General features: G+C 41.1%; 2 protein-coding genes, 3 long non-coding RNA genes and 1 pseudogene across 5 annotated transcripts; 4 read left to right on the top strand and 2 right to left on the bottom strand.

Annotated features, from left to right (window-relative positions):
- The first annotated feature begins 182 nt into the window (after positions 1-182).
- On the top strand, positions 183-1611 carry LOC110679226 (annotated as a pseudogene).
- Positions 1612-1677: 66 nt separating this feature from the next.
- LOC110679224 lies at positions 1678-3215 on the top strand. Its single transcript, XM_021853369.1, has 2 exons — positions 1678-1865; positions 1919-3215. Exons 1-2 carry the CDS (start codon positions 1858-1860, stop codon positions 3066-3068), a joined length of 1158 nt encoding a protein of 385 aa, XP_021709061.1. The 5' UTR covers positions 1678-1857; the 3' UTR covers positions 3069-3215.
- A 56-nt stretch (positions 3216-3271) lies between these two features.
- LOC110679225 lies at positions 3272-4630 on the bottom strand. The gene is made up of 2 exons (XM_021853370.1): positions 4450-4630; positions 3272-4364 (listed from the first exon to the last, which is right to left on the bottom strand). Exon 2 carries the CDS (start codon positions 4359-4361, stop codon positions 3291-3293), a length of 1071 nt encoding a protein of 356 aa, XP_021709062.1. The 5' UTR covers positions 4362-4364; positions 4450-4630; the 3' UTR covers positions 3272-3290.
- A 3444-nt stretch (positions 4631-8074) lies between these two features.
- LOC110679430 lies at positions 8075-8642 on the bottom strand. The gene is made up of 3 exons (XR_002502483.1): positions 8477-8642; positions 8320-8412; positions 8075-8250 (listed from the first exon to the last, which is right to left on the bottom strand). It is a non-coding gene; the product is annotated as an uncharacterized LOC110679430 (long non-coding RNA).
- A 1036-nt stretch (positions 8643-9678) lies between these two features.
- Positions 9679-10537, top strand: LOC5578332. Its single transcript, XR_002502257.1, has 2 exons — positions 9679-9939; positions 9997-10537. It is a non-coding gene; the product is annotated as an uncharacterized LOC5578332 (long non-coding RNA).
- Positions 10538-11582: 1045 nt separating this feature from the next.
- On the top strand, positions 11583-12094 carry LOC110679281. Its single transcript, XR_002502357.1, has 2 exons — positions 11583-11813; positions 11977-12094. It is a non-coding gene; the product is annotated as an uncharacterized LOC110679281 (long non-coding RNA).
- The last annotated feature ends 11711 nt before the right edge of the window (positions 12095-23805 follow it).

The raw sequence follows: 23805 nt of genomic DNA, 5'->3' as shown, positions 1-23805 counted from the left end.
GACCGTTAAAAAGGTGGTCGATGGACAATGGTGAGAGTGTGACGTCTGTTTGTCTGTGATTAAAATTTAAACATGATATAGCCGTTATTTGAGAGGGAAAAAATGCTGAAATAGTTGCAGTAACATGCTCTTTCGTGTTATTAAATAAAAACAAGATTTCATTAAACATTTTAGGACCCAATTGAAACAAAAAAAAATGTTGTGACCGGCATTTCTGTTGGAGAAAATTCCGAAAATTCGATTATCGGACTCCGCAAAGTGACTACAAATTACTTAAATTGATGTGTCCAACTGATTGTGTGAAGTGAGTTTTTTGAGAAACGAAATAGAAGAACCATGTCTGCTAAAGTGCAGGAAAACGGAGAACCCTGCTCGACCGGAGACGATCAGTCGAGCCTGTTGCCTAATCTGGAATCGTGGGACCGTATGCTCAAACTGCCCGTTGTGGACGTTACTTGGCAGCAAACGCAAAATTTCTGCGGACGCGTGAAAGACAACAATCCCCTTCTGAACTGAGCCTTCGGAACGGCCGAGGATGTGGTCCACCGTGCCAGCATCTCCGCCCCGCTGGTGAACAAGTTTGACCGCCCGCTCTAGCTGGTCGACCAAACCCTGGCCAAGGCCATCGACCGCCTCGACGTGAGCGCATTGATCATCAAGGAACAGCCGTAGGAGACCTACAATCATTCAAAGTCCAAGGTCCTCGGCATGGTCAAACGCTACATCGAGAAGGTGTGCGAACTGCGACAGGCCTCCCAGAAGAAGGCCGCCGCCCTGAAAGAACTCTTCTGGAAGAAATTCAACGAAGTACTGGCCTCCCAGAACGGAAGCCTCGCCGTGAACGGCGTTGACACCACCGCTTAGCTGGCCGAGCGTCTACTGGACTACTACTTCCCGAAGTGCGAAGGTGACGATGAAGATGATAACGCTCTCATATAAAGTTGCCCACCGCCTCTACCACACCGTGTCCAAGCAGGTGAAATCACTCCACAATGGAGATGTCAAGGAGTACGTCGTCACGTTATTGTGCATCCAGATAAAAACCGAATTTCTAGGTTCGCTGAATGGGCTTGTGTCTTCGGCGAACTTGCAAGGTCCTTTAAAAGAGTAAGGGCATCATTGCAAATTAAAATTTCACCGATGTTGCTTGAATATTGATGAATTTGGTGCAACGCCTGAAAACGATGCATGAAATAATAACAAATAAATTATGAACAATAACAAAAAAAATGTCAGTGAAGAAACACCTATAGTTTCATGTGCAAATTATTATTTTATGAAATGTTAATATTTAGCCTGTCAAATTCAAATTACCTTTCTGTTCACTAACCTTGCAAAGTTGTGTTTTGATTTGAGGAATGCATACTTGCTGTTCACGCTAAAATTGCTCCACTAAAAAATGAATACCAAGAATACAAAATCGACCTTTTTTCGTGCAGCATATTTTCTGTGCAAAAGCGGTCAACTGTTTGCTACCGCGCGAAAGAAGATTGTCAGTTCCGTTTCCATCGATCCGCGCACAACCAGTGACCAACTTGCGACAATTAATGCGACTTGCACAGTTTGTTTTTGTTTTCCTCAACGAAACTTGCACACTCATCAAAATGCATATGGAAATATTACCCAATTTAAAATATCTACACCCAGGTTTTGGGTGTTTTCCTATACAGAGTGCACATTGTTTTCCTCTAAGGTTCACAACCACATCTACACTAGGGCAGCCATGATAACCACTATTCAATCAGTTTTGCATTCATTGCATCATTCTGAATTTAGATCGAACACATGCGATGTGTGGATCTGGTTTAGCGTGCTGTGTGTATTTGTGATTTTAGATGGTTTGTTTTTGTTTTCGAAATGGACGGGTAAATATTTTCTATAGTTTTAATTTAAAAAATATTAATAAAAGTGTTTCCAGGGATTACGAAAACGAGGAGTATCTTGACAACGATATCGATAGTCCGGAGGATTATGGAGGATGTTTCGAACGCGACGAACAAACCGTGGATGCAAATGATTCCGGAGAACCTCGTAGCCGTGACGAACAAATCGATGAGCAACCCGCAGGATTTGAGCAAACATTTGGTTGTCCACTTAGCCCACTTTCCGTTGAAGAGGGAGACGGGCAGGAACAAAATCTTGAGCAATTGGTGCCTGATGATGCGGAAGATAACTACGTGTTTTTCTTCAAAGGAATTTTCAGTAGACGCCTTTTTCGTACTCAATTACGTCCCAAGGAGTATTGTACAAGAAATGTGGGTGGAAATACACCGAAAGAAGTGTTTGACTCTATCTGGTTCGTGGCAGTAAAGCAGATTGAACGACAAGTAATCTTCGATGGTGAAAAGGCAAGATGGTCTGATCGGGATAAACCTGGAATAGATGATATCGATCACTATGTTACACTGCAGGATCCTTCGAAGAAGAAAACTTATTCAGTGTCTGCTGTTACTCCAAGAGTTTTGCGTACGTGGCGTGGAAAAATTATAAAAAATCATGTGTATGTTTATTCCACCAATGTGGAAACGAATGCACAATATCGTATTGTGCTGCGAACATTGATCGCTCCGCAAAACCCAGATCGTGCTGGTGCTGATTCCACAAAAAATGATGCGGAATTGGCTGACCATCTGCGCAAGATTCATCCGGAGCTGGAGGGACACCACAGTTCATGGCTGCTGTGGGCTAACTTTGTCCATTCATCATCAGCACATGATCGCGAGCGGCTAAAAGAAGCGAAGGCACCTCCGTTAGAACTGGCGAAATACTTTCGATGGACATCCGTTTCAGAGGCGGCCAGATTGCAGTCAGTTCACAGAGGGATGAGTGTCGCGCAGACGGTAAATAGTGGATGGGCTCGAGAAGTGACAGAACTGAAAACCGATATTGATCTTGCTGTTTCAATTCTTCTAAGAGTGTCACAAAAGATTGATGCGATGATGGCCAAGGCAACATATGGTTCCGAGCTTTTCGAAGTTCTAGAGTCAGTGACCCAACCGGAAGAAACGGAATTAAGTCATCAGCTTGCCGCCAAAGTGACGGATTGTGCTGACATCGACCACGCATGAAGCAATGCAATCATCAATAAGTCTTATTTTGTTATTTTTTTTTATTGTTGATTTTATTGAGTAGAATAAGTATCACAAAAATGCAACATGAATTTCTTTTAAACTTCTGTTTCGTGAAACAATAAAAACTGTTCTTGGTGTGATGAAGCTTGGAGTTTTACATTTTGCAAATAGAGAAAAAGAGGGATGACAAGGAAATTATGTATTGTTTCTAATCTTAATCTATTCTGGGGTAATATTAAAATTCATATTTTTAAGTGACTGGCTTAGGCCCTTTTCCGGTAAGAATACACCACCGGGAAGATAACCACAATGTTCAAATATTTTGGAACAAGGGTAAATCTTGAAACGATTTATTGCACCACAAACTTCCGATAGAACTGACCGTGAGTTTGACGAGTTTTCGTGATAGTATCGTTGTAAATCTTTCTTGATTAGTCCAAAAATAATTTCTATTGGGTTAAAAAATGGACAATATGCAGGGAGAAAGATTGGAATGATACCAACAGATCGAAGGTAACGAATAATATTTGCGTCACAATGAATCCTAGCGCCATCAAGAATCCATACTGAGTAGAATCCTGGATAACTCTGTACATGTGCGTTATGCATAGCGAAACTGCGGCAGCAATCGAAAAACTTACGACGATTAAATGTGCCTTCAGTCCAGAAGCTATCCAGCATTCCACCAGCACCTAGGAAACATAAAAAAGAAACCCGTGGCTTTCTGCAGAATTCACCGCGAAATACTATTTTACGACCAACAACTCCATATCCTTTCCGGCGCAACATGTCTCTGCTGTCGAAGCTAACTTCGTCAAGGAACACTAAATTGTACAAATCCCACTGAATTGAAAGCAGCTCCCTAACAAATCTTACGATTTCCGCTTCCCTGATTTGAATGGCCCTTCTCTCAATAGTTTTCCAAGAGAATCCGGCTTCATGTATAATCACGCAAACTGAAGATATGCTGATATTCTTGTGGAATCTCTCTTGAAATTTTTGTTTCGCCTCATCTAAGAACAGAACTGGTTCCCGCTGGTAGAGTTCCACCAACCATTTTCGCATTTCCGTCCCAAATTTTTTATAAACTTGCTGGCGTTGCTTGCGTCGAAAAAACCCATCTCTCTCAAATTTTTTACACCATTCGTGGATAGTTGATTCGGACTTGCCATATATCACAGCCAAGCTTTTCCTCGAAATCCCCAGGAAATAATGACCATATAATGCATAGTAAACGGTATTGGCTCCTGCATGCTGGTGACGAACATTGTGAACAATGATGTTGGCCATCGTCTGCAAAATTATGAGTTAAAATAAATGGTAAATATTCGTGCGTGTTGGCTGCTACAATTCCCATAGTAATTTATGAGAGACATACCTAGTTGTTAGGCTATTCTTTATAATATTTAAATTCGTTTCAAATAGTTCAACGAAAACAAAACAGAAAGCTGCAGCGAAAAGGATAAACAAGGGAAACAGTTTGACAGAACTGGTCGTCACGAGCGCCGTCATAAGGAATGACAGTTAGTTCGTTAATGAACTTCGCTTCGGAAGTCAAATGAGCGAACTCCGATTTGGTGCTGCGAAGTCAATAATAGGGTCCTAAAGCCCTGTCTCAATTTTGGTACCAAACGCTTGAGTTTAGACCAGAAACACATGTTTACACAATTTTTAAATAATTCTCGAAAACTTATTCTAACAGACTCAAGTCAAAAAAGTATACAAACTTACTTTATCGATTCTACGTGTTTCGCAGACGAAATTCTACACGTTGCGCTCTGAACCAACTCGATTTTTCACTTTTAAAACGTTTAATTTCCGGATTTACAAAACGACGAAAGCAAGATTCTCAACTTTCGCAACCTAACCACTACTTTCGCCGCCCCGCTGTATGGAGAGACAAAGTGACTTAACCACGAATCAAAACAAAACACTACTTGAGCCGATTTTACACTGGTAGAAAAACGTCGAAAGTAACTGAATAAATCGGCTTATCATTTTGTAATATTTTTTTTGTGGGAAGTAACAGGAACTCCCTAGTTTTTGAACGCGAGCTTAATGTATGCAAAATTTAAGCGATGTACACGGCGAAAAAAAATTAAAAAGTTGATTAATTTTAAAACAGTTTTAAAAGACAGGTTGTGATTCTTCTGAATTAATTTTTTCAAAACCATATGAAAGTTACTTACGTCGATTTGAAAAAGTAATCGAGAATTATCGTTTGTTTAAGCCCAAAAATCGATTTTTGAGATTTTGTCATACCCCTTGGTTTAAACTCAAATTTTGGGTATATTTTGTTTTCCGTGTCCCTTCCGAAATGTCAGATAGGAACAATCCCAGTGGTGAAACTAAAACCCCTGTGGCATTTTTGTCGACAAAGTGAACGTCAAACATGGTCAAAAGTGTCAAGGTTCATATTTGGAACTATTTTTAAAATTAAAGTTTAAAGATGTTATAGCAGTTATTTGAGCTGGAAAAAATGCTAAAGTGGCTGAAAGAACATGCTCTTTCATAATATTAAATAAAAACAAGAATGGATCATTGAATGTAGTTTTTGCAAGTGCTCACCGCATCAAAACAAAGGCGCCACTGTATATGGAATTTAACATTGTGACAGCATTGCTGTTCTGTCAAACACACAAGGCTACGGTGGCGCTATCTATGCTTTCCATAGCGGCCGTTTTGGTTATTTTAATGATCCATTCATTTAAAGTTTTAGGACCCAATTGCCGTCCTTCGCCTGACCCAGTACCTCAGCTTCTTGAACGACAAACGGCAACACCAGGCCCTGGAAGATCATTCTGCCCTGCTAGCATCAGCAACAGCACCGCTCCTGCCCCCGCTTAAGCTAACGGAATAGATGTGCCATCAAAAAAATAGCTTTTAAACCAGAGTCTCAAGCATACTCCGAATGTGTTTCCTTATGATGGTTTTTCGAGAGTTGTTCTGGACGCTCGCCGCTGAGGTTAGCGGAATAAGTTGAAAGTAATGGTATAAAAAATTCTCCTTCCAAATGGTATAAATACCTATAAGGGCCTGTTCACAAATTTCATAACGTTGAAAGCTGTGCTTTGAAATAGTGATTTTCTGTGGAACTTTTTTCTACGGAAGGAGCTTCTTAAAAGGGTCTTGTACCTGGCAAGAGAAAGTTGCATGCATAGAAGTAATGCATTTGCTACTGCGATAGAGCAGTTTTTCCTTAAGGGGGGCGTATTATACATCTTCTTCTTCTTCTTGGCATTACGTCCTCACTGGGACAGCGCCTGCTTCTCAGCTTAGTGTTTAATGAACACTTTCACAGTTATTTTCTGAGAACTTTCTTTGCCAAAGTTGCCTTTTTCGCATTCATATATCGTGTGGCAGGTACGATGATACTCTATGCCCAGGGAAGTCAAGGAAATTTCCATTGTGAAAAGATCCTGGACCGACCTGGACCTTCAGCATGGCTTTGCTTTGTAGCCGCGGACTCTAACCACTCGGCTAAGGAAGGCCCCGTATTATACCTGTTTACCCCATATCAAAATCTGCTTTAGCAAGCTCTGCTTGTCGTAGCATGCCCCCAAGTTACATTAGAGAGTAATCTCAGTTTCGCTTCATACAACAAATTGAAGTCCGGATCTACCAGAAGGTTTTGGTCACCAGGATTTGGAAAAAAGTTGTGATCTAAATCGGCGAAGTTTTGCATATTGCAAGGCTAGCACAGAGCTGCCAGATGATTTGATAGAAAATCTGTATCCACCAAGTTAGAAAATCTGTGTCCCATACAAAAAAATCTGTGTCCATACAAAAATCGTTGAAAGAAAATCTGTGTTCCATACAAATTGAATCTGTGTCAGAATAAAAAAATCTGTGTAATACAGATAAGTCTGTATATGTGGCAGCCCTGGGCTAGCATACCAACAAAGGATTTTCGTCCTACGCAGCAACTGCAGCGGCCACTGGCACTTGTTTACTATCGTGGAGGAAGAAACGTAAATTTTCATGATTGATGCGAATACACCGACACAGACAAAGCAAAAATTTCGATATTGGGCGATTTTCAATCGGATAGAGCTCATTAAATGAGATTTTTGGGATAATTTATGATTTTGTTGATTATCATAATTTTACTGTGAAAATTACTCTGCAGAAAACACAAAATTAGTAAAAACTATTAAAAACCTTGAAAATTGATAGAATGTGCAAAATCCGATAAAATGGATTTAATCTGGAGATATCTTGGAATATCAAAATAAATAGGTTCGTATCGCACGAAAATTAAAACGAAATTGATTAGTGTCGTTCCCCTAGAATTAAAGCCAAACTACCTACACGGAGAAATATTTTAACCTAATTTTTGAGTTTACTTTACCCAAAATTAAGTATATCGATTATAGTTTCAACCCAAAATCTCTCGGTTTTCTCTTTCTCCCACACGAATGTTGTCAAAAATAGAGAGAGCTGCATCTACCCAATGGGGGTACTTTGGCCCAATAAGCCAAATTTGGGTAAATGCAACTTTTCTTATGTTTGGGTCGAAAGAACTCAATTTTGCGTTAAATCAACCCAAAATTGAGTATATTTTTCTATTGGAATTAAAGCCAAACTACCTAGTGGGGACCTTGGAAATTTAGCCAAAATTGAGTTATTGGGCTCAACTACGGAATTGCGTTGAAACAACCCAAAATTGAGTTGAATTCCGTCTCCGTGTAGTGGGGACCTTGGAAATTTAGCCAAAGTTGAGTTATTGGGCTCAACTACGGAATTGCGTTGAAACAACCCAAAATTGAGTTGAATTCCGTCTCCGTGTACACGCTAAGATCAGTCTACCCAAATATGAGTAAAGTTTACCCATAATCGCCGAAAAGTGCACACACTCATTTTATGAGTAAAGTGCACTTACCTAGTTATGGGTAAAGCATCATATAGGTATACCCAAATATGGGTACATGTTCAGCATTAAAAAAACAGGATTTCTTTACTCATTTATGGGTAATTTAGAAATTATTTCCTTCTGAAGAAAATCAAATAAATTGAAAATTTGCGATGATTAGAACTCAAAGTATTTATTTTTTACAACCATAATAATGAAGAAGCAACACTATTCTAAGAATGTCGTCCTGGTAGCTTGGATCGGTAGTGGAATATCCATAGAATTGATCTTCAACGGCCTTTGTACTTCCTTCTGCAACATCCTATTCTGTAAAAAAAAGCAAATACACCACTTTTACTATGATTACATCGAGTAACTAAATATTTTATTACTTACCAGTGTTTGATTTGTATTTGGCCGAATTATGTGCTCCCCGGTTATTAAAATAGGGCGAGAGAAGAGTTTCTTGGAGGAGATTTCTTGTTGTGCCTGGAAACAAGTACTCAGTATATTGACTTCTGGGCATATTGCTATCTATTCGAATGTAGCTTACCTTTTCTAATATGTTTTTTATTCGATTTAAATTAATCATGACCAGAAATCAGTTAATGAACAAAATAATATACACTATAAGCTGATGTATTCTCCACGAAGACAATAAAAAATGGCGAAGTCCTCAAATTTTCACTCAAATATGGATAAAGGCTGTTTACCCATAATATGAGTAAAGTTTACTGCTTTTTATAAGTATGTTTTACTCATATTATGGGTAACATGGCAAGAACTCAAATTTGAGTGGTTGCAATACCCATTTATGGGTATTCTCATCTTAACGTGTACACTGATATAAAAATCGTAGTATTCCAAACTATCGGATTTTGCTTATTTTTACTATATTTCATTACACTGTAAGACTAAAGTACCCTTTAAAGGGTAAAAAAGTACCCTCTTTGAGAGAAACTAGTTTAACTCATAAAAAGAGTAAATGGCCTGTACTCTTTAATGGGTAAGCCGCTTGTACGTCAAAACAAGGAGTAAAATTTACCCATTTTAAGAATCTATTAAAACATGAAAATGGGTAAATTTACCCCTATTTTTTATTAATTTTATCAGGAACAATAAAATATATTATTTGATTTATTATATCAGAAAGCAAACTAATAACACCTATGTGTGAAAGCACAATATCAAATATTTTATTCAGAATAATTTGCACATATGTATTGATAAACAAACACTAACGGCGCACTCATAGTTGCTGATTTGGAGTCTCAAAGATCTTTTCCGGGTCTTGTCACATCTTCCCGTTGATGCTGATTCTTTTTCTCGGGCTGCAAGTTCCTGGTAGATTTCATGTTCTATTATTACAATCTGGCATTCCCGTCATGTCCGTCCGTGTAAATGTAGAAATGAAAATTTTGGATGATAACTCTGAAAAAAGAATTTGAAATAAATTTATTACCAGAGGGCGTCCAATTACCTCATTGATATGAAATCTTGTTAATAAAAGAATACTTACCATTTGACTCATATATTCATCTTTTTCACTTGAATATTATTCAAATTATACTAGCTGAAACTGTAACAGCATCTTTATTTGACCGAAACGAAAGTAAATTTTCACCCTTTAATGGGTAAACACCTGGAACGTCAAATAGAGCAAAAAATACCCTGTTTGGAAAATCATAAAGTACCCTTTATTTTGACAGCTTCATACAACAGAAAAAAATGGGTGAATTTTGCACTTTAAAGGGTAATGCCGAGTTTACAGTGTATAGTAAAATTACCAAAACACATTGTGGTGATTACCATGTTTCAATTGACAGTACCATCATACCATGGTAGCTTCAACTTTGGCCCGTAGTAAAAGCAAACGAGCAACTTCTGAGGCAGTTAGAAGTTTTTTACCGTTTCGTACAGGAGAAAAATTGTTCGAGATCAACAATTTTAATTGCTTTTCTAATAAATGTGCCTGCAATAAGATGAAACGGAGCGGCGCATGCATTCGCACACAATGTAAGTTATTTGTGATCGATGGTTGTTTTTATATGTTCATAAGTTTTACCTTTTCAGGTGACCACTTTCCAGCAGGCAAAAAATCAGTCGAGAATAACCAGCTTGTGAATTATATATAGGAGTAAATCGAACTTTCGGGAGTAAATTGAACTACAAGAATGTTGCATACCTGCCCAATAAATTTTGTCCTGGCTATTTTCAACTCATTTCGGAAACTGGCACTCGATGGAGGTCTTTGATCGATTTGAGCGGGGTATACAGATAGAGCACCGGACCCGGAAAAGAGGCAAGAAGCGATGGAATCATGTCAACGGCTTGTAAAGAACCCTGACAGCGATGTGGATGTGGAGATCCCCGAGGAGCTTACAACGCGGTAGCTGTTCTAGACCACATTCACGACAAAGCGTAGGCGTCCCGGAATGGAACTGCTCCCTCGATTGTTCCAGTAGTCACATTCGATTCAAACAGTGTTGTTAATAGCGATCAAAACACCTCAGTTCTTCTGGTATATTTATGACTATAGTACGTAACATTGTTAATACTAGATGTAATGAAAAAACATGCAAATAAATAAATAACAGATTGGTGACTTTTTTGTTTTTGTTGTTCATTAAGAAGCCTGCATTAAAAGTCTACTACCCATTATTTTGTTAATTACCATAGGCATAGTATGCATTACTATGTCGATTCGCTGTCAAAACATAGTAACCATGACCATCGTTTTGGTCTTTTGATAATGCAACATGTTCTGCAAAAATCAAGTAGTAAAGTGGTTTTAATTTGACCCTCGATATAGTCAGCATTACCATGTCCTTTTTATCAGTGTAGAGTGAAAAACTTGCTTGCCCTTCTACAGCGTTCCATGTCTCTGGATATGTATAACAAATAAAAGGCCTATTAGGCCTTTTCATGTGACAGATCCGTCTCTCCGGCTGTCAAAATACGTTGATCGCACCCTATCGCACCCTTCTCTTTCCAGCAACAAGATCAAACGGGATTTTTTGTTTGTTGTTTTCATACGGAAACGGTTTCCGTATGAAAACAATCCATATGCGTGCGTGTGCAGGAAAGAGAAAGGTGATTAAACGTCAGATTGCTTTATGACAAGGGGCTCAGATAGCCGTAGCGGTAAACGCGCAGCTATTCAGCAAGACCAAGCTGGGGGTCGTGGGTTCGAATCCCCCACCAGTCGAGGATCTTTTCGGGTTGGAAATGTTCTCGACTTCCCAAGGCATAAAGTATCATCGTACCTGCCACACGACATTCGCATGCAAAAATGGTCATGAGCCTGTGCAAGCTAAATATAAAACGTTTGACTTTTACTTTGCGCCCTGTTTTCAAGTTGCCCGTGAGAGAGAGCGAGACAACACCAACACACGGCGCACAGTAAAAGTAAGAAGAACAAAAGAATTTATGGCACGTCCAGAGGCTCAAAGTAAGCTCTCAGTTCTGTGGAAGTGCTCATAAGAACAGTTCTGTGGAAGTGCTCATGAGAAGCAGGCTCTGTCCCAGTTGGGACGTAACGCCAGAAAGAAGAAGAAATCCCATTTGACCTTGTTGCTAGAAAGAGAAGGATGCGACAGCAAACAAAAAAATCCATTCATCATTGTTGCTGGAAAGAGATAAGATTGAAACTGAAAGAGAGCCACTCTAACGTCAAATGTTTCCACAACAATCGAGAAGATTGCATCAGTTTGAATCAAATTTTCAACCAAACCAGTGGAGTTAAAACTTTATCGAAAAACAAATCAAATCGCATAATAAATCCGTGATTATTTCAATTAGTGATTAATTTTGTATACACAATCGATTACGCTAATCGTAATAGCAGAAGAAGTGCTAAATTGTGATAATGGAAGGCCAGGGAAAGAAAAGTAAGTTCAAGTTAGGCGCAATAAGATGCGGTGAATTGGCTGGAGAAAATGGCTAACTTTTTTCTTGTTACCATTTGGAGGGTGGTTTCTTGCCTGGCACACCTCAACAGCCGGGTTGGAATTGTTCCGAAACCAGAATCATGAAATTTCTTGTGTATTCCAGAGGGGAAGAAGAATCGCCCCGCAGGAGGAACTCAATCCGGAGAATCATCCGGGCCTGCAGCGGGTCAGCAGCAGAAGCAGCAGCAACAACCACAACAGCAGAAACAGCAACAACAGCATCAGCAGCAGAAACAGCAACAACAGCAGCAGCAGCAGAAGGGCAAGGGACAGTGAGTACTATCTGGGGAATGAACATTTTTATGAGGTGATAGGGTGGAATTATTTCAGGAACACAGTGCGCTGCGCATCGTACCTTCGTGCTGTGCGTACAAAAATTCTCTTTGCTCTTGAAAGTTTTGTAAAACACCAAATCAAAACAGTCTCTGGCCCAGGCTCTTTGATTCAAGTGAGGAAGCAAAGAGTGCCGCCTATCGTAGTCAGTTGTTCCGAATTTGGGGGATTTAGGCAGGAGATCTTGAACTCCATTAGGGGAATCAAGGTCTCCTTCCAAATCGCAAAGAAAGGAGACTGTCGCGTTTTGCCGGAAACTCTTAAAGATCGCGAACTTCTTCTCAAACATCTTGAAGAGAAGATGCACAATTTTTTACTTATGACGACAAAACTGAACGTTTGTTCAAAGTCGTCTTGAAAGGTCTCTCAAGTGACTATAAGTCATGTTCGGACTGAATTTCCTAGTAGCGGTACCACGGGTTGTAGTGTCAGGGCAATTTTAACTGTAATATATTTCAGTGTTAGGATTATACTTCGAATTATCATTATTAACTTCAACTCACACAGTTCTTCCTTTGCTCTCGTCGCAATCAGACGCAGCAGCAGTCGGTCCCCGGAATGGTGATAAAATAACACACAGCAGTTTTTGTCTTTTGTTAAGAAGCGTGCTTTGTTTTTCGATCGTAGCTTGGATTCATCTGTGACTGCAATCATTTATCGAAATGAGTGTAGTTATTGAGAACACCGTCAAATTTCGCTTCCCTTTGTCGGCTCCGCGGCCGGCATGGGATGAAATCGCTAGATTTCTGAAAGAGTTGGATGCTGATGTGAAGGATATGGAGACTGTTTATAAGATGGGAGAGGATAAAAGTCTTTGCATCAAATTTAAAAGTCTTGCCGCTATGGAGGGAGCATTAAGAAGATCATTGGACACGATTCAGTTCAAGTATACCAACGGTAAATCGGTTAATGTTCATATGTTGCCAGCTGGAGTGAACATTAGTTATGTGCGGATTTTTGATGTTCCACCCGAAGTTACCGACGAAGATATTTCGTCTGTTCTAGGCGAATATGGAAAGGTTGAACGCATGGTCCGGGAAAAATTCCCATCGGATCTCGGTCTAGATCACATGTTTACTGGTGTACGAGGGATGTACATGAACATAGAGAAGGCAATTCCTCCAACGGTCGAGATTCTTCGTTGGAAAGCGAAGATTTTTTACGACCAACTCAAAAACAAGTGTTTTTTGTGCCAAGAGGAGGGACATTTAAGGAACAATTGTCCAAATCGCGAAAAACGGATCCAACAAGGGAGAAAGAAGGAAGCAGTAAACCAGCCTTGTACCTACGCTGGCGTAGTGGCACAGGCCGTATCGGTGGAACAAGAGACAATTGAAGTTTTGGAGGAAGAGATTATAGAAGTACTTCAACCAGAGGATGTCCTACCGGAAAGTGAGTCCATTGCAAATCCAAAGTCGGAACCTGTTTTGTATCAAAGTGAATACGAACGAAATCTAGCGGAAAACTGGGCAAAACACGAAGCGGAAAAACGGAAGCGGCAAGAAGAATATCGCAAGCATGAAAAATCGATGCAAAGGCGGTATCAAGAGAGTTTACGAGCGAGAGAAAGAGAGCAAATGGAACATTGGGAAAAGTGTGAAGCGGAAAAGAGAAGTCGTCAAGCGAAGTACAAACAGGAATTATCTCTACAACATCAACCAAACGTGGCGAATGAACAATTACAATCACCACCGAAGAAAAATTTGCGCAAGCAGTAGTGTTTTATCAAATTAATAAAATATTTTTGTTAATAAATTTGGCAATCCGGCTCCGTAATGCCTTTGGGCGCTTGAGCCTTCTAAATAAAAAAAAAAAAAAAAACTTCAACTCACAAATCTTCAGTTTTCTTATTTCTTCCGATTCCTTTCTTAGCGTGTGGTTTCTTAGGTTAAGTTTTAACCTAGGGGTGGGACAGCTTTTGCTTTTGAGCAAGCTCTTGAGCGCGATACTGAGTAACTCTGAGTAGTTCTCGTTGCTCGATATCAAGCGCACATAGCAACCCGTGTTGTATCAGAAGGCCGGCTCCAAAGGCACGTTCCCCACCAGTTGGCCAACCCGTGTTGTAACTGTCGTTAGTATGTTAGAAACAATGACGTCAATGAGGTGCTTTCATGAATGCAGTTTTGTTTTCTAAGTTCCGACACTGCTTTTGATCCGGATATCGCTTTTCTTTCGAACACAATTATCGTAGGAGTTTACATATACGCACGATTGTTAGTTTACATTTAACGATCACTTATGAACTGGCTAAATTAAATCGAGCACCAAGATCTTCCCTGAAATGGCAGGCTTTTCTTAAAACAAACTGTTCGTTAAACTATTCTTCGAATCTTTTCTCCGCTGTTACACGGTATTACGTCGCAAAGTGTGATTTTCATAAAAGGTGAAATAAAAGATCATCCAAGTTTTAGAATTCTTTCACAATGTATCATTTTATTATCATGACCATACATTGAACATTTTATTGATATTAAAGAAGTGTTTTTTCCTCCCAGAAGGATTTCAGATGTTGTAATCCATCATTTTGTAAACGTAGAGATCAGTAAATTCTCACACACAAGAACCTAAGCTGCTATTTACTTGGGGGTGGTCTTTTGCATATGGGACTGGATGTGAGTCAGTTCCTGGCTCCAGGTGCGGATGTCCGAAGGACCACTCAGGAACCTTAGTGCAAGCTTATCTTAGAACACTTTTAGCAATTCCATGTCTTGCTTCTCGTACCGGGCATGTACGACGACCTCATGGACTAGATCGCGCATGAGCTTGGTGTTTATTTTGAATTTCATTGGCATGAGACAGGCGATCTTCGCGATACTGCATCTGCTCAGCTTAGAGCTCATGTTGCCTTTGTTAAGACCGACACAAATTTCATATCAGTATGAAATTGAGACCGCTAAAAATAAGGGACCAGTAAATTTTGATCAGTTTTGATATCAAATAAGGTTTCGGTTGACTTACATTGGCTGGGGTGAAGAATATTACCTTCACGAGATATTCAATATCAATTGACATGTCACAATACTGGCACATGGCCACTTCAACTGGAACACCTGAATTAGGAACATCGCATTTAGAACTAATAGATATTGTCGAAAAAACGATTTGACATATGGACTACTGCGCATTATTGATGTTGGTTGCTATTGAGATCCAAGTAATCGCACATAATTTTGAGCAAAATGTGAGTAACTCAAGCTTGCTCAATGTTCAAAGTGTTGCTCTGTGCAAAGCTGTCCCGCCCCTTGGTTTTAACTGTAGGCTATAAGAACAAATTGCATGACTAATTTAAGACATTTTAACTATCGTTTTCGAATTTTATGCGTACTTACTTTATGTTTTGGCTCTACTAAATATATTTTAAACTTTTAGACAATATTTTTCAAAAATATCAATGACCTCAGCGCACGTGTAAATTATCTGTAAGTTTTAATAAATAGTAGCAAATTGTTTGTGTTTTAATTCATATGTCTTACTGTTCACTCGAAAATATTTCAGCAAAACCGACAATATTTTCACGGGTTTGTAAATGAAATGTATGTATGTATGTATGTAGGTAGCCACCAATCCTTGCTTGAGTCTTGCTCTGCATGCGGCTCCACTCAACAGTAAGGTCAAATTTTATTACCAATCTGCATTCAACATATCGCTGTATGAAGGGCCAAAAGGGGGGTGGCGGACCCGTAAGTAGAAACACTTACGCGAAACCCGCGGGAAATAGAGAATCTCCTTCCAGCCATATGATCCAACAGATTGAGTATTAGAATTTGCAATACTTGTCGAGCTTTCCACGGAAAGGTTTGTTAGAAGAAGGGCGCGTCAAATCTTTTACAACTGTTGGAGAGAAAAGTACTAGACGCGAACGACTAACACTCTTCCTCCTGACTCCGATTGGCACTCCACTTCATTGTCCAGTTGTAAATTCATTGATGCCCTGGTGCTCCCTCCCTCCCCAAAACATGATAAATTCAATAATAGTGATATGTTTTATAGTAGAACAGATTATAATATATATAATAATATGATAATAAATTATGAAAATAAAATAGTAGTAACAATAAAATATGACGCAGTGAAACAGCATCTGAATGCATGCAGTATTATATCGGCCGACATATATTTTGATATTAGGCTGGTCGAAGGAAGAATGATAAAAAAAAACAAATAATTTGAATAAAAATAAAAAAAATCAGCAATTTGTTTATAAAGTTTCCGGATACATCAAAAACAAAATTGCAGCTTTCATATGTTTAGGGAGAACAAACAAGATAATAGTACATCAGACGATTCTTTTCAATCGCTGTAGCCTACTGTAGTAAAAAAGGACAATTACATTAAAGTCATTGTAGCAGCATGTAGTGCAATGATGTTACGGCACATTCTCCTAGACTCCGGCTGACACCCTACTACATCGTCCATCTGTGACTTCTCTGATGCCTTAATGCACCCTCTCAATACCCAGCATATAATAAATGAAATAATTATAGTAAAATATATAAAATAGAATTTATAGTTGTATATGATATGAATATAGATGTTTCAGAATTTCCATTCTTTAAATGTGATGATTTGAACCTCATTAGGTAGTCTCCAAAATAAGGACGAATTACAATTTCCGGAATAGAACGACATGCTGAAATATTAATAGCAGTGATTATGTTAGTATCTCCGATGACTCCATGATGCTTCTGGAAATTATGCCAATGAATTAGTATAACAAACCAATTATAAATAAGTAATTCGTGCACCTCCACTGGACTAGTATCTATAAGGAATGAAAGTTATCTGTTATTTTATGAGCCAAAGGAATTATTTGTATAACTATTTATTACCTATGAACAGTAGATACAGTACAACACTACATAATGTGTATGTATGTAGGTAGCCACCATCCTAGCTTGAATCTTGCTCTGCATGCGGTTCCACTTAACAGTTCAGTCAATTTTCATTATCAATCTGAATTCAACATACCATTGTATGAAGGGCCAAAATGGGGTGTGCCGGACCCGTAAGCAGAGACACTTACGCGAAACCCGCGGGAAATAGAGAATCTACTTCCAATAATATGATCCAACGGAAAGTATAACTAAATTTGCAATACATGTCATCCAGTTATCCACGGGATGGTTTGTTATGAGAAGGGCGCGTCAAATCCATTACAACTGTTGGGATAGAAGAACCCATCTACAAGGATGTTACGGTTACTTCAACCCTTGACTCCAGCTGGCACTTCACTCCATTGTCCAGCTGTAACTTCCATTGTCCAGCTGTAACTTCAATGATGCCCTGATGCATCCTCCCAATATCACCCATGTTATATGATTGAATTGAACGATTGTTATGTAATAAAATTAAATACAATAAAAAAAATGGAAATCGTGCTTTAACTCAATGGTTTGACCTAGAATCGATGAATGAAAGTTGATTAATATTAAATACATAATAACCGATTGTTCTAACAAGCCTGAAAAAATACAATAACAATGTATGTATATATGTAGATATTCACCATCCTAGCTTGAGTCTTGCTCTGCATGCGGTTTCACTGGATAGCAGAGTCAATTTGCATTATTAAGTTGAATTCATAATACCGTTGTATGAAGAGCCAAAGGGACTGTGGTGAACCGGTAAGCAGACACACTTACGCGAAACCTGCGGGGAAAAGAGAATCGTCCTGCTGCAACTTCAATGATGCCCTGATGCACCCTCCTAAATCCCAACATATGATGAAATTAAATAAATATAATGAGATATACATAAGAATGTAAATTTTGTTCATATATGATGTATATATGGATGATAAAAATGATTTAATTCAATGAATATGATGATTTCAACTTTATTGAGCACACCCCAAAATAAGTACGTAATACAGATGAACGTATAGATGAACCAAGAGCTGAAAGATGCCAAGCAATCATTAAGTTGGTATATCCAATATGTAGACTTCAAAATGTTTCAAGAAGTTAAACCTATGGAATTGGATCCCTGCAACAAATATGATGTAATATAACACAATGCAAAAAATGATTTATAAAACAGTATATTATGTAATACAATATAAATTTCAAAAATCGCAATATAAGATAGAATTACAATAAACTAGCAATAATGTATTAAAATAAAATAGTGAATATTACACCATATACTATAAATGAATGATAACAAAAGAGACACAAAACACAAACATACATTTACATAATATACGAATAACTCGCCACAGCTATATGATAATAAACATAAAACTGTGAATATGAATCAATTCGAAGGGCCCCGCATTCATGCATTACCGTTATCAAATGGATAATGACAATGCAAACACACTTCCAGTTCAAAAGATGTTGTCTTTAGAACCGGCGCGTATTTAGTTTGTTTTGCAAGCATAATTCTCAGAACAATCTCACCGAAAACCATCTAAGGCGGCGTTGCCATCACCATGGAAACCTTCGACCCAACCTTTAGCTGTGGGGTTGGCCTTTCTTCCCCCTTCACGTCGCGCATCCATTCATCGCTACACCATGCCACTTTTTTCACAGTTTCGTATTGCAAGATATTTTTCATTTGAACTTATGTTTACGCACATTAATTCCTAAATCACTATTTTCTGTAGGTTCTTTATTGGTACCATTGCACAGAGCACTAATTGTAACGTTCAATTTCCGGGGCGTTCGGCGTCTCACTTTCACATTCCCGGACACACGAAAGTCACACTTTTCTTCCAATCATAGGCCACTCAAAGATTAAATTCCTCACCGGCAAAATAAAAAATAAATAAATCAACTGAAAATTCGCGCAATATGCACTACAATTCACACAATCTCGCATCTCACATTCACATGCACTCTGGCCAATTTCTAATGCTCTTATCGTCACATCACACAATCAACACTTTTCTTCCATATTTTTGCCGGGTGGCACAGCACCATCTGCCATTTGAAACGTTTTCGACATTTCCGCGACCCGAGATGAAACGTGACAGCGAATTGAAAATGCAGCCACACGCGCGCAAAGCCTGCTGCGATCTGTTCACGGGTTTGTAAATGAAATATTCATAAATTCAATGTAGTTTGTTATAGTAGCGAATTCAATAGTGCTGTTTAATGTCATTTTCCGAACTGTCAGTGTCAAACATGCGCATGAGAGAAAATATGCAACAGAGCAGTCTGATCAAGGAGGCTAGGGTTGCTCGCCGTCACAAGAGATCAAAAATGAAATAAATGATTTACTTGGATTTTCCCCAGTCCAAGTAAGCATTATGAAAAATAGAACCCAATCGGAAAGGACTTTCTCAAGAATATTGTTTAGTTCACTTTAACAAAAAACAACTAAATAATATTGAAGCTTTAGGAAAAGCAAAACTTATGTTCGATGTCCGTATGACATGGGAACATTTCCAGAAACCTGGAAGAAATTACCAGAACCCAACTCAGTGCCGTTGGTGCCAAAAAAAGGGGTCATGGTACAAAACTTTGCCGCATGGATGCTAAATGCATGATTCGTGGAGCTTCTTCTCACGCTAAGGACGTCTGTCCAGTGAAGGGAGATACCAAAAAGTTTGTATGGGATGCCCATGCCTTACAGTCACCAGTTATCATTACTGGCTGCCGATTAGCTAGTTCGGCTATCATCCTGTCGACCATGTGGGAAAATTCCGCCAAGGTCGGTCCGACGATTCCGGCTGCCCCAACGATTCAGAGCCATGTGCTGTCCGCTGTGTTGAGTGCCGCTGCTCCTCTTGCCATCTTCGTGGTAAAAGAGACATCATCTGGACGATTGTCCTGTTTACCGCGTCCAATTTCTCTTCGTCAGCACACATTCGTTGGACGATATTGTGCACATTAACGTCATTGCCGACGACGGATGTCATCTCGGCTCGCTCATGCTCGAAGCGCGGACATTCGAAGACCACGTGCTCAGGGGTTTCGTCAACATCGCCGCACCCGGTACATAACGGCGATCTTGCGTGTCCAAACCTATTCAGGTAATTCTTGAAGCAGCCATGTTTACCGTTCTCAGCGCTATCCCACTGCTGTTGCCATTTCCTCATGGTTTCATCCCTGGCTTTTTTCCGAATTCCCCGCGTGCTTCGGTCCCTGTGGCACTCGCTGTGCTCTTCGAGTTGAAGACTTATAGGGATCAATCCTGCAATCACACAGACTGCCTCCGATGATTTCGTACGATACGCGCTCGCCACACGCATGGCCATCAGTCTGAACGTACTGTTCCGCCGGGAGCGGTTCCTCTTCGTCTGCAGTGCTGTCACCCACAGGGCCAGCGTATCCAAGTATCGACGGTAGGCGAACCTCCTCTATGCTTCATGCAGCAGAAAAGAGGATACTTTTACGGCGGAAGGGTACGTTCTTCGGTTATTCCCGAGACTTGACTGAAATGTGAGATAACTGGGTGATAAATTGCATACTATTTCCACATTTCAACTTTTCCGGTGACTTTTGTCCTCTACCGGCATGCTCGACATGCTCGCCAGTAGTCGCTTCTTACTGCTGCTGATCGCTGAGTTGTTGGGCATGATCCGGGATAGATCTGATATCACCTTCACGGCCCTCTCACATGCATAATCGACATGGCTGCTGAAGCTCAGCCGATCATCGATCATAACTCCCAGGTGTCTGACTTCCCGCTTTGAGTCGATGGTACACTGTCCAACCGAGAATCTCGCCTTCTGCACTGCCTTTCGGTTGCTTATCACAACTTCGGTTTTGTGATGGGCTAACACAAGCTTCTTCCCTCGCATTCATTCTTCCACGGCGTCTACTGCTTCAGTAGCAAGTATTTCTACTTCCTCTAGTGATACGCCGATGACTACGAGCACCACGTCATTCGCGGAGCCGACGATCTTCACACCCCGGGGGAAGCTCAGCTTCAACACTCCATCATACATAGCGTTCCAGAGGGCCGGGCCAAGAATAGAACCCTGTGGGACGCCCGCCGTGACTGTTGTGCAGATTTTCCCAGCGTCTGTTTCGTAGATCAGTGTACGATTTTGAAAGTAGCTCCTCAAAATCTCACAAAGATACTCTGGGACCTCCATTTTGTGCAGCGATTCAGCGATCGCGGCCCAACTGGCGCTGTTCAAGGCATTTTTTACGTCCAGAGTGACCACACCGCAGTACCGATTTCCTCTCCTCTTTTGCTTCCGCGCCATCTCCATAGCTTCCACGACCGTTCGGATGGCATCAACGGTGAATCTACCTTTCCGAAAGCCGAACTGCATGTCGCACAGGCCGTTTTTTCCCTCCGTGTATTTCGTAAGCCTGTTTAGGATTACTTGCTCTAGCACTTTGCCAACTGTGTCCAGCAGACATATCGGTCTATATGCTGAAGGATTTCCAGGAGGCTTGCCTGGTTTAGGCAGCAGCACCAGCTTTCGTCCCTTCAAATATCGAGGAAGTTACCCTCCTCGATACACTTTTGCAGCACGATCCTGAACATATCCGGGTTTTCTTGGATTGGATTGCTGCTTTCAGAGCTACGTTGGGGATATTGTGGCGTTGCGACAGAGCTCCTCCAGACAGGCTTTCTTGCTGAGCCGGATTTCCCTGTTGAGAGCGGTTTTTGCCGCTTTATACGCTGGTCTTCGATCTGCGCTTTCAGCGTCGTTACGGGCTCTCTGCATCCTTCTCCTAGCTCGAAAGCAGCTTTTACGCAGATCGGCAATCGTCGAGTTCCATCAGTAAGCTGAGCGGTCGCGGTTTACCTTCCCCCTGCATGGTTGCATCGCACGCTCGTGCTAATGCCGCTGTCAACTCATTCGCAGTAAAGTGCTGAGTATTGCGCTCCAATTCCAACGCCTCAACAAACACCTCCTAGTCAAACTGCGACGTTTGATGGAATCGCATCGCTTTCCAACTGCCGTCCGCTACCAATATTTTGCCGAAGCGCTTGGTGGTCACTGTGCGTATACTCCTCACTCACTCGCCAGTTCAAACTTCCTGACAGTCCAGGGCTACAGAAAGTTACGTCAATAATTGACTCTCGGCCATCCCGACGGTATGTGCTGGTGGTACCATCGTTGGCAACATCTACGTTTAGCCTTGCCAAGGCCTCCAGTAGGCTGCTCCCTGTTGAGTTGGTGAAGCGACTGCCCCATTCTATGGACCACGCGTTGAAATTCCCGGCTATGATGACTGGTCTGCGGTCTGTGAGCTCTTCAGTCAGCTTGTCGAGCATCTCGTTGAACTGGTCAATAGAACATCGCGGGGGTGCGTAGCAGCTACAGAAGAAGACTCCAATTTCACATAACATAAGATAAGGATAACAAAGCCTTCATCTGCGCGATGTACCACTTCCTGGAAAGGATATCTTCTTACCGTCCATATCGCCACTGATTTTGCGTTGTCTGCTATCCAGTTCCCATCGCCGGCCGGGACACGGTATGGCTCCGATATGATAGCCACATCGCACTTGTACTCCGCCACAGATTGCCTCAGCAAGTGTTGTGCTGTGTCACAGTGGTTGAGGTTAATTTGAATTGCCTCCACTGTGTCCAGTCGCCTTTATGAAGACCGGGCATCGCAGCCCTCCTGTAACATGGCTGTTATTCTCTCCGTTAGCGCAGATCATGCACTTTGGAGGCTTCCGGCAGGCTTGCGCCTTGTGGCCTTCTTCTCCGCACCTTCTGCATAAATTGCAGAATCTAGCAAGATGACCGTACTCGTGGCATCTATAGCATGCTTCCGGTCTCTGAGAGACACTCAGTGAACATACCGACCAGCCTACTTTAATCTTCTCCGTTTTTAGTGCCTTGACGGCCGCTTTAATCGGAAGCCTAATTGATGCTCTTAGCATTCCGGATGGCCCCTTCCTTATGAGGATCTGCATCTGCGATTTGCATCGCCGTTTGTTGAGTCGGCTTTTTTTCTAAGGCCGTCTTAGCCGCCGACAACTCCTTCTCAGGCGATTCCACTTTCTGTGCAACGGCCGCCCATTCCTTGACAGCTAGTCCAAGAGTTCCTTGGATCTTCAACACCAAAGTCTTGATGTCTTTGTGCGCATTACTTCTTTTATCGACGCTGCTACTAGCTGTTGAGACCTATCTGCCACTCAGTTCCCGTTGCAGGTTGGTATGCGGTATGGGTGCGATAGTAACACCACGTCGGTCTTCCGAGACTGCCTTCCAAAGCAGCTGCTGGGCTGCATCACAGTGATGTAAATTCAACTGTGTTACTTCCGTTTTGGCTGCTTGGATACTCCGCTTGTGCCCGGACATTTGGGGCCACCCATTAAGTATCCGTTGTCTGCTCTGTCGACACATATTAGGCACTTACCGATTTGCTTACAATCGCTTGCCCTATGCCCTCGGTTCCGCATTTTCTGCACAGCTTACTTCTGTCGGGATCATTGCAATTCCACGACTTATGGCCCTTCCCGAAACACTTGAAGCAAACTGCAGGAGGCTGTTGTATGCCCAACCGGCAAACCGACCAGCCTACCTTGGGTATACCCAAGGTTCTTCGCTTTATTGTCATCTGCGACCGGCAGCCTGATCGCCGCCACCTGGGTGCCCTGCGGGCCCTTTCTAAGGCCATCCTTACTGGCTACGTCGATGTCACACTGCTCTTTGAGGGCAGCCGAGACCTTCGCT

The sequence above is a fragment of the Aedes aegypti genome, chromosome 3 (genome assembly GCF_002204515.2).
Source record: "Aedes aegypti strain LVP_AGWG chromosome 3, AaegL5.0 Primary Assembly, whole genome shotgun sequence".
NCBI classification, from domain to species: Eukaryota; Metazoa; Arthropoda; class Insecta; order Diptera; family Culicidae; genus Aedes; species Aedes aegypti.
This window is presented reverse-complemented; position numbering and strand designations above follow the sequence as displayed.

Excerpts from the sequence above, each read along its gene's own strand:
- LOC110679225 (XM_021853370.1), bottom strand. The coding sequence starts at position 4,361 with ATGGCCAACATCATTGTTCACAATGTTCGTCACCAGCATGCAGGAGCC.